The sequence below is a fragment of the Poecilia formosa genome, unplaced genomic scaffold (genome assembly GCF_000485575.1).
Source record: "Poecilia formosa unplaced genomic scaffold, Poecilia_formosa-5.1.2 Scaffold97, whole genome shotgun sequence".
NCBI classification, from domain to species: Eukaryota; Metazoa; Chordata; class Actinopteri; order Cyprinodontiformes; family Poeciliidae; genus Poecilia; species Poecilia formosa.
In genome coordinates this window covers 2060337-2071024 of record NW_006800036.1, presented here as the reverse complement: position 1 = coordinate 2071024, position 10688 = coordinate 2060337, and the positions used below count along the sequence as shown (strand labels likewise).

Genomic DNA, 10688 nt, shown 5'->3' with positions numbered 1-10688 from the left:
TGTTTCAGTTAACATATCATGCTCAAAATGGGGTAGGAAGAAGTGAGAACTTATAAACTCCTACCCCCTAAATATTCGTTTGCATTAATGCTTATCTGAGCTGTAATTTTCGGCAACAGGTCAAAACTGATTGACACTGTATCCTAGCGTGCTGGGGTATTCATTCTCCATGGTGTCTGCTCTCCCCTCTGGTGTCTTCTAATGGCTTCCCGAAGTTCCCATGTTATGTCCTGTAAATTCCAGCTCTGTCTCTGCCACTGTTCGGGTCAGTGAGTAACCAGCCTGTTGGAAAATAGGATTTTCCTCAAAGGGAACCGTGAGCTGACTATGCCCCTCCTCTTCATCATATGTGCACCGACGTCAGCGCGTAGCATGATCTCCGGTGTTTCGTCCGCAGGCTGCGTCTCCAACCGGTTTGATCACCGTGAACTCAACACCGACAGAGCCCGGGCTTTAGCAGCATAAACACTGGCCTTATCAGCAGATTACCATCGGACATGGAAGCAGCCTCCTCCAGTCAGTGCAGGTAGGACGGGAAACGGTTGGATGCTGGCACTGAAACGAGCCACATACTTATGTAGCCCGTGAGAGATGCGTGTTATTAGCATGTTACAGCGTCTCGACGTCGTACATTTGAAGGAAGTGATTTAAGAGCTGTTTACAGAAGCCAGCCTGTGTTGTCGTGACAGTTTATTCTAAGGATTTACAACAGCCAATCAGATATTTTCTCTGCCTATGACGTAAGCACGTTGGGTTAAGGTGGTATATTCCAACAGAATACAGACCAGAAAATCCTCAATTTTCTTTTGACACAAAGTGCATTATCACAACTTTATTTCCGGCTCAGCTGAGCACAAAGCATATGCAGTAAAACGTGTTTCAAATTCAGAAACTGGTTAAACTCGTTTGCGTGTTCAGATTACAAGAAACAATGCGCCTGTTGTCAGTAAGGCCTCCGTGAGTGCAGAAGCCCCACAGCACCACGGACAGCTCCGACCGAGCCCCCGCAGAAACTGGCTTCCCGTTCCTTAAGATGTCATTTAGCTTACTGGGAGATAAGCTTCGCATCTCATTTAAAAATGAATGAACGTAGTACGAATGTAAATCAAAACAAAAGGGCCAGTGATTGTAATTTAAAGCGTTTGGTTTTTAGTTACTATTCAATATAGTAAAAAAAATATTAACAGATGATGCAGCTATTTTTAAAAGTAATATGAATCAAAATAGAATATGGCCTCTGTAGATCTCCATACTTTCTTAAAACTTTCTGTGGACTTCACTGATTCACAAGAAGGAGTCCTGTTCCTTGTCATTTTGAGAGAATGTCCCTATTATTTTTGCTTTTATTTGCTTCTTTAAGCCACTTTACTTTGACCCATGATGACTCATCCAAGTATATATCAGCTAGAAGTCTGCCTACACTCTTCATCTACATAACTGTTATATTATTTGGGGCCTTCATGCCTTTATTTAAACCCCCTTTTATGGTGGAAGTATTTTTGCAACAAACAAAAGTTTGATGCACAAGTTTGAATATATTTTTGATTTTTTCGAATCCACGCAGGACCAAAGTTATACATTCTGGCTCAAATATATGTATACTCTACTACTAATGTCTTAGTGTATGTTCCCTTGAATATTACAACTCAGCCATTTATCTTTTGTCTTTTTCAAGCTTGCCATTGTGTAAGGAAATGAGATGGGTATTAAAATCTGTGCACAGTTTTTTTAACCGCTCTTTGGGAAGAGCGGTTAAAAGTTTATTGAGTTTTGCAAAGCAATCACACTTTGCTGGTAGAGTAAAGCTCCATGTTTCATGAAAATAGCAGTTTGCAAACAGATTATTTTTTTCATGGAGTGATAACACCCTTCTTCATTTTTATTATTCTTGCTTAAAATGATGGTTTTATAAACTGGCTACATATTACACAATCTGCTGCTGATGCTTCAATTCTTTAGTTTGTGGGTTTATAAATCACTCATTTTAAAAGCGACTCTCTTTTTAAGTGACCTGCAGTCTACCAATGAATGACAGCAGAAGTTAAGTTGTCACTTGTCTGTCAGCTGTCTCTGTGGTGTTTGTTTGCCAAAGTGGCATTCTACCTTGCAGATTGAAAACTCAGAAGAATAAAAATGTGCAAGTCCTTTTTTTTATAAAGTGAGGCAAGATGCAAAGCACAAAACCTAATCATCTCAGTCTGAATATATGCATGAACTGCTTAAATGTTTGCAAGAATGGATGAAAAATCACTACTGAGACAGAAAACCCATACCTGATCATTTGTTTTAAAGCTGGTTTGGAGTTAGAATTAAAAAAAGAGAGAACAAGGGCAAAACCTGGAAAGACAAAGCTCCCAGGGCTACTCAGATGTAGCAGTCATCCTAGATGGCAGCTCCAAATTAGGCTCAAAGTCATCAGGCTCGCTTCCTGAAAACACTGCAGCCTGAAGTCTCACTTCGTCTTAATAACAAAGGTTCGGGTACAGAGGGAACATTAACAAGGTGATCGCTTCACGCAGATTCATGATTAGAATTACACACCGTTTCTGACTTTGTTTAATGTAGCACCTTGGGGCATTTCAAATCCAATCAACATCTGGGAAGAATGATTTGTCTGGCAGAAAGCAGAAAAACCCCAAGACTGTTACATAAGTGTATTAGTTAAACTTACTTGTACTCCGAGTTCTATGATAATCACTTGAACCGGGCCTGTATGAGTTTTTTCTTACTTTGAGATCTTTTTTTTTTTCACTCTCTGCAGGTTTAATAGTTCTTTTTGTGGTCCAAGTCAGTCCAGAGGAACTTATTTTTTATCCTTATTTGGGGTGTGTTTCTTTTCACGAGAGTCTGAGTCAGCATAGTGTTTTTATTTTTCAATTTATCTACTGTAGCTGATTATTTCTTCATTCAGTACACTGCATGTTCATTTTACGGAAGTCTCTCTTTCTCTATACTGTGTACCTCCACAGTTGCTGTCATCTGCTAAATAATCCCACCAGCATTCTCAGAACCTTTGTACTCATAGCATTCAGAGTTGAAAAGCACACACATTCCTATTAATGTAAAAAAATAAAAATAAAAAAATTATGCTTTGCACAATTAATGCAATTAATGTGACACATATCATGAACAACTTTACTGTGTTTTTGCACCTTTTTGATTCAGTTTCAGGATCCAGTCTTCTCTGCTGGTGGTCTATGAGCATCCTATTTGCTTACTATCTATTGCGAAAAAAATAAAGCCACTATATATTTCACTATGGCAAGCTTTTGTTGATACACAGTGATGCGTTTGAAATACTGATCGAAATCTTCCAGTTTGGTTTAAACACCTTCCTCAATAAGGTTTAAAGCATACGCCTTGCCCTGTTCATTAGAAGAACACAAGAGATTCCTGTCACTTGCAGAACACCACCAGTTGTTTGCTGGAAACCTCCTTTCTGTCCGTCAGTGTTGCTACCAGTCTATTGCCTGACCAGTTTCCGTTGTGTCTTTTCATCCACTGTGAAAAGATGCTCAGTGGGCTGTCACTGTCGACCATTTTGGTGTGAAATGTTTTGTACTCCAAACTAGGACTGATACCTGTGTATAATGAGATCCTTTTAAATATTTATCAGTTCTCTGCAAACTATGGGGTTGGCTAAAGAATGTAAATGAGCAAATCTCAGTGAAATCGTGCAATGGGAGCTGAACTGTACTTTGGGATTAGTAAATTAACTGTGTTTGATTTTAGAAAGACTCAATGTATAATTTAAATTAGAAGGTGCTTACACAAAGTCTCACTTTTAGGGTGTGCACACTTATGCAACCAAGTAATTATACCCTTTTTATTAATCATATTTTGATACTGACAGATTTGTATGTTTTCTGTTGAATTGCACAGAATGTGTCAAAATAAGGAAGAGAACTGTATGAAATGATCATTGTCTTGGTCTCATCTAAAAAAAAACTGGTGTTTTAATGGGGTCTGTACATCTTTTAGACCAACAGCAAAGGCTCCTTATTAATATTTATAGTGTTGAATTTTTCACCAATCAGTGTCTACCACAATTATTCAGAGATGTGTTTGCATTTTCAGTTACAGCTATGAAGAGTACAAAGAGACTGCGGACTGGCTGCTGTCGCAAACAGAGAATCGTCCTAAAGTGGCCATCATCTGTGGTTCAGGCCTGGGCGGTCTGGCCGGGATGCTAGATGATAAGAATGTATTCCCATACAGAGATATTCCACGTTTCCCCACCAGCACTGGTAAGATGCTTATTTTCTTATAGATTGATTTATTATGGAATATGACCATGATCTGTTAGTTCCCATTCTTTACGTTCCAACAACATTTTTCTTTTGCATGTTCCACACTGCCGAACTGAAAAAGGAAAGCAAGCTTTCAGTGTGATGGCTCCTTCAGCCTGGAATCAGCTTCAGTCTGAAATCAAGATGTCAGAATTGATTTCACTGAATTTATTTCGAGCGATTCTTAAAAACAGGCAACGAGAATCTTTTAAACAGTGTCACTGTTTTTAAATTGTTTTATTCTGTTTTATAATTGTGTATATGTATTAATCAATTTTGTTTTGTAACCAGGTTGCTATGTACTGCAGACTTCTGCCCAGGTCCCCCTTGAAAATGAGATCTAGATCTCAATGGGGTTTACCTGGTTAAATAAAGGAATAAAAAAAAAATAAAGGAATAAGATAATTATAGCTGCTTTATAAAATTCCTCAACTAAATTGTAAGGTGAAATATAGGTTGGATGTTAAGGTCTTAAAGCACCAACTATGTTTTTATGTCATTTCCACCAGCCTTTCTAATATCCAATTATTTATTTCATAGTATGCATGGATCAATCAACTTTTGAAAGTCACCTTGCTACAGTTTTAAAAATAACGACCAAAACCATGATGCTCTATCACCGCTATGCTCAACAGATGGGATGAAGGTCTTCCTTCATTTTTCTTTATGCAAATTAAAAGGCTGTTTTTTTTTTTAGTTTAAGAAATGGTTTAACCTTAACTAGATCTTAAAATTAAAAAATATTTCCATAGGCAAAAGTGGGTTCACTCAGTGTTTTCATGTAGCTCAAATTAACGAGGGAAGCTATCCATTGCTGAGAAGTTACGCTGGGTCACTCTTGAATTTTAGTGTGTATGACATTTCTTGGACAACAGCTCACAGTTAGGGGAGCAACAGTCTTAAATTTCCAATATTTTTACACAGTGTGTTTGTGGATTTGTAACTGGAGAAGCATCTAATATCTCTGACATAACGCACTCCTGAAAAATACTTTAAACTTATTAGGTACTTCAAATAAATTGGGCATCGATACATACCTGATTCCAACTGTCTGGAGCCCAGCACCTCAGTCTAATAAATTAGTTCAAGATCATTGCCTCCCATTAATTAGAGTAAACATTTACCTTTTTGGTCTCAGTGGTCTAACTCAGTTTACTTGTTGGAGAATTGACAGAGGTTTTCTACAAAAAACAGGGTCTATATTTCAGGCTTAGACAAACTTCCAAATCTTTTCATGAAAAACCAGCAGTGCTTCCTTGCAGCAGTTCATTATGTCCATGTGTTGTGCAGTGGTGGGTCATGAAGGCCAGCTGGTGTTTGGAAAGCTGAACGGACATGAGTGTGTCTGCATGCAGGGTCGATTCCACTTCTACGAGGGCTACAATATTCACACGGTAAACTTCAAAATGTGTTGAGACGCTGTGCTTTTGTCTTTGTGCAATGTATGTCCTAGCCTCTTGCACCGTTGGCTACCTGTGCTTCAAATGAATGGTGCTTCTGAGAACAAGGTTTCTTTGAGTGAGACTGTGTTTTGTGTTTGTTTTTTTTATTGATTTTTTTTGTTTCTGCCAGTATTTCTAAATGGCTTCCTTTAATAATAATAATAATAATAATAATAATAATAATAACAAAAGAGATTTTCTGCATTTAATTTGTTTTTCACATACTCTAAATGTGTCTATTTTATTTTCATTTAGGCATTGGTTGTTGAATTTTTCCCATTAGGGGTTTAGTTTGTGCATAAGTTGTTTATCATTTATTACTAACTGGTACTTATCTACATTTTAGGGTATTTTAATAATTATTATTATAATAAATATATTTATGACCCCTCACAATAACCACTAGGTTAACCATAGTGTATTACAGTGGATAAACTATAATATATAAAATAGAAGAAATTAAACAGGATAAAAGAGACAGTAGAATCAAGTAAAAAGATAATGAAAACAATTATTAGGATATTAATTGTGGAGTAAAGAAGAATACAAGAACAGACAGCAGTGCAGCAAAGCATAGTTTTAATTTAGTAAAAACAAACAGCAGGAGAACTAATTACAGGTAAATGGATGCAGGTGGGGGAGGAGCAAATGAGGAAATAATCAACAGCTGCGACGGGGAGCAGACCAGTAGGTGAGGTGAATAAACAAGCAGAAACAAAGGGAAAAGAAAACCTGAACCATAAATAGAAATAAATATTAATACAAAGAAATAAATCCAAAGAACAAACAGCAACAAATACTAAACTAACAAAATTAATTAACTAAACTGGCAAGATATAAGGAAAAAACAATAAATGATAAAAGAGAAAATAACTGAAACACTAGAGGATCATAACACTTATTTCTTTGCTGTTTGTTATTCTCAAATGCACATTGGCCTCTTCTTCCTTTTCAGACCTTGCTGATGCAAATGATATACTATCCAGGGTGACTGATGTCAAGCTGGCAGTTTAATCTCTGACTTTGTCAATCACATTGCGGCAAACATTCACAGGCTCTGCAGTTGATCTTTAAACTCTGTCCTTCACTTATTCTGGAAATTGTACTGTTCCTCTTTATACTTTTTAAGTGAAGCTGAACTCCTTCTTATGGAAATTCTGGAATAATCCAAGAGAAATCTCTATTTTTACCTTTAAACGTTAGATCACATCCTTAGTTTGTGACGTATGTTTACATGTTTTGGTTTTCCAACGTGGCAAAACACAGGCAGTTGTTGTGGCTACATTTCTGGCTGAGAATCTTCTTGCTGCGTTGACGAATCAGTTGAAAAGTGTGCATTGTGTGTCAGAATGTCAGTGCAAGACTGGCCTTTGGACCCGTGGCTACTGGGTTTACTTTACCACCAGTTTTCATGTGCCATCTCCTCATAAAATAGCCCATATAACTTGATAGTATCATAAAACTCTGGTTCATGAATACTGTACCAGCAGGACAGATGTATTATAGGCCTCCTGTACAGCACATTAAGCTGTATATAATATCCATCCAGATGAAGAATGCATAGTAGTGAAGGATTGCAAATTTATTGTGTTCTGTGAGATTTTCAGAAAAGGAATCCTTTCCCATTTTAAAAGGCTGGGAGGTGAGCCACATCAATTCAGGTTGCTCCCTGTCTTACTCAGCAGTTTGTGATTTCTGTTGTTTGACCAGTTGTCTTAAATAAAATACCCTATTGAAATCAAAGTGACATCTATCCACCTATCTATATGCTATACCCACTTGTCCTGGCAGAGTCTCCACTGTCTTTGAGCAAAAGGCAGGACACATTCTGAACAGAGCGCCAGTCCATCACAGGACAAAACAGAAACACACAGGAAGCCAGAGTACCAGGAGAGAACTCGTGCGTGCACAGGGAGAATTCTTGCAGAACTAACTTGCTTTAAATTCAGTATTGCTCATTTTCCTTTAACATTTTTTTCAAGGTAACACTTTTGTTCAAGTGGCTCTAGAAGCACTGACTGTATCCTCAGTCCTCGCCTTATGACTCTTAAGGAGCTGACTGAGCCAGGTGCTTCTGCACCCTTTTCAACCTTCATTTTTTCCTTTCCCTCAACGTTCCATTAATATGCTTGACACAACACTCTGTGAACACACAGCTTCTTGATCAAAGACCTTCTGGATTATCCCCCTTGTTGAGGGTGCCATGTTCGTATTTCTGAAGAACCTAGCTACGTCTTGTTTTTCGCTAGCTCTGAACCCTAATTATCAAAATTAACATAAACAGATTTCTCAAATCTATAACTGTTTGTAATTAATCTATTTTTGAGACTTAGTTTTAAAATTTTATTACAGATATAAATTAACTTTTCAATTATTTAGTTTAATTCTCCTGCATGTCTACTTGTAGTATTAAAACCTCCAGGCAAACATTTTTAAAAAAAATAATTTTAACACGTTATTGAGATTAGTTTATTTTGTTGTTACACACACCCGCACACACACATCCTGTGGTTCTACACCTCCTATCCTGTGTGGGCTGCAAGTTCTTAACAAAGACCGCATTTATAATATGCAAAACTCCAACAGAATATGGCACTGTTCTAAAGTGACAGTATTGACCTTATCAAGATCTAAGGGCTCGTAGAAAATATTTCTGCTTAAACTAACAACACGCCTTCATTGAAAATGCAATATGTTAGAAAATAGAAAAAGGTAATGCTCAATCACACCTGTCATGAAGGGGAGGAGCTGTCATTTATAGGCCATCAGCTGCTCTGTAAAGGTCAGCAGTTGCTGAAATGTGCAGGAACCTACATTAATAACATTTTTGCTCAGGGTATGAAACATTAACTTCTCATGTGATTTGTCCTCAGCATGCTTCCTTTTTCTGATGTCACATAGTAGACAATAAAGCATGAATTGCAGATCATGTTTGTTTGCAGGTGACATACCCAGTGAGAGTCTTCTTCCTGCTTGGTGTGGAAATTCTGATTGTGACAAATGCTGCGGGCGGTCTCAATGGTAGTTACAGTGTGGGAGACATCATGCTAATCAAGGATCACATCAACATGCCTGGCTTTGCTGGTCAGAATCCTCTGTGTGGACACAATGAACCAAGGTAGAGCAGAAATGCATATTGCAATCTGATATTGTGCCTAGTACACTGAAGCGTGACATATTCATTTACTGTTCCTGCAGGTTTGGAGTGCGTTTCCCTTGCATGTCTGATGCGTATGACAGAGAGCTGAGGGCCCTGGCCAAGAAAACAGCGGAGGAGCATGGCTGTGGGAGCTTCCTCCAGGAAGGCGTTTACTGCATGCTGGCCGGTCCAACGTACGAGACAGTTGCGGAGTGCAGAGCTCTGCAGAAGCTCGGGGCTGATGCTGTGGGTGGGTACAGCTGTAGCTCCCTCCGAGAGATATCTGCTTTGGAGGTTTATTTAAGTTAATTACAGACTTTAAGACAAATATGAATACTTTGTTTTTATAAAGACAGACAGTGCACACAAGAGATATTCAAACTGCATGTAAATGTGGTCAGCACTTTGACTCTGTGGAACAGGAAGTACCAGCAAACAAAGCAGGATTACCAGAATGCAAATGAGCAAGTTGCTTGTAGGTCTGTAACAGCGGGACAGAAAAGCCTAATTATTTCAGTTATAGCCAGATTAACTTTGTTGGGAAGATTTCGAGCCAAAATAGTGGCAAAATGTACAATCTACAACCCTTGCTTCAGTCTCAGAGCATCTAATAAGTGTCTGCGTAGTTAGTTTGAAATGCTACTATTTGCATCTCTTTCAATAGCAGCATGTTCTTCCTGTCCAGGTATGAGCACCGTTCCTGAGGTGGTGGTGGCTCGTCACTGCGGACTGCGTGTTTTGGGTCTGTCCCTTATCACCAACAAGGTTGTGATAGATTATGACAGCAGTGAAAAAGCAAACCATGAGGAGGTGCTGAAGACAACCAAGCATCGGGCCACGGACCTTCAGAGGCTTGTCAGTCAGCTTATCTCTAAGCTCTAACGTCTTCCCATCAGAGATCTGCTGTAACAACAAAAAACACTATAGTTTCTTAGCTTTGATCAAAAGGTGCAAATGGGAAATCTTCAAAAATACAAATACACATTATGGGCCTGCATGATGATCTTTAACGTTTCAAAGGTTGCAAGCATATAAAGAAGTTTTTATATATATGCATAATCTATTTGCTTGCTAATGGCACTGCTAATCCAAGTATGGTTTAAGATTTAAGACACAAAGTTTGTACAAGGCTAAAATCATTGAGAAAGAGGCCCTTTCTATCAAATGTTGTTACTTTAACAACAAATACCATGATTTTCTTTTTATGTGTACCAAGCAAGAACTGACCCACGATTAGCTCTAGAACAAGTTTGTTCAGAAAACCAAAGAAAAGTGAAGAAAATTATTTTTTTAAAAGTTTCAGTCTGTTGTTTTGGAAAACTTCAGTACCTACCGAGACATTCTGGAACAGCCTTTCACCTTATTTTTATCTTTAATTTGATGCCTGTGGAACATAAAATAAGTCAGAATTGAAGGAGAGTCAGAATTGAAAATGCCTGTTTTGCACAACTAAAATTATGGGGTTTTTTTCCACTAACAATTACCTGAGGATCTTTTTGTCACTTGTAAAGTCCATGGGACCAGATTGAAATGAGAATCTATTAACTTAAAATATACATCTTTTATGACCTGTTTAGCTTTTGCACATTAATAGACATCCTCTGCAGCTTCTCATCTCAGGTTTTACTGTTACATCTTTTATACACTGTCTAAAATCATCTACATCAAGCTACACTTGTATATCTGGCGGTACGGCTCTGTAACACTGATCATGTGTGTCATCAGAGAAACGTCTGGAAATGGAAAGAAATTTAGGGGGAAGCTGAATTTAGTTTTTTAGGAAGTTCATTCTTTGGTGATGGTGAAAACATTTTAAAT

At 38.0% G+C, this 10688-nt stretch overlaps 1 protein-coding gene across 1 annotated transcript; it reads left to right on the top strand.

Moving 5' to 3' along the window:
• The first annotated feature begins 67 nt into the window (after nt 1-67).
• Nucleotides 68-10422, top strand: pnp6 (purine nucleoside phosphorylase 6). The gene is made up of 6 exons (XM_007558607.2): nt 68-526; nt 4078-4247; nt 5580-5683; nt 8674-8849; nt 8930-9120; nt 9556-10422. The coding sequence occupies exons 1-6, from the start codon at nt 498-500 to the stop codon at nt 9750-9752; spliced, it is 867 nt and encodes a 288-aa protein (XP_007558669.1). The 5' UTR covers nt 68-497; the 3' UTR covers nt 9753-10422.
• The last annotated feature ends 266 nt before the right edge of the window (nt 10423-10688 follow it).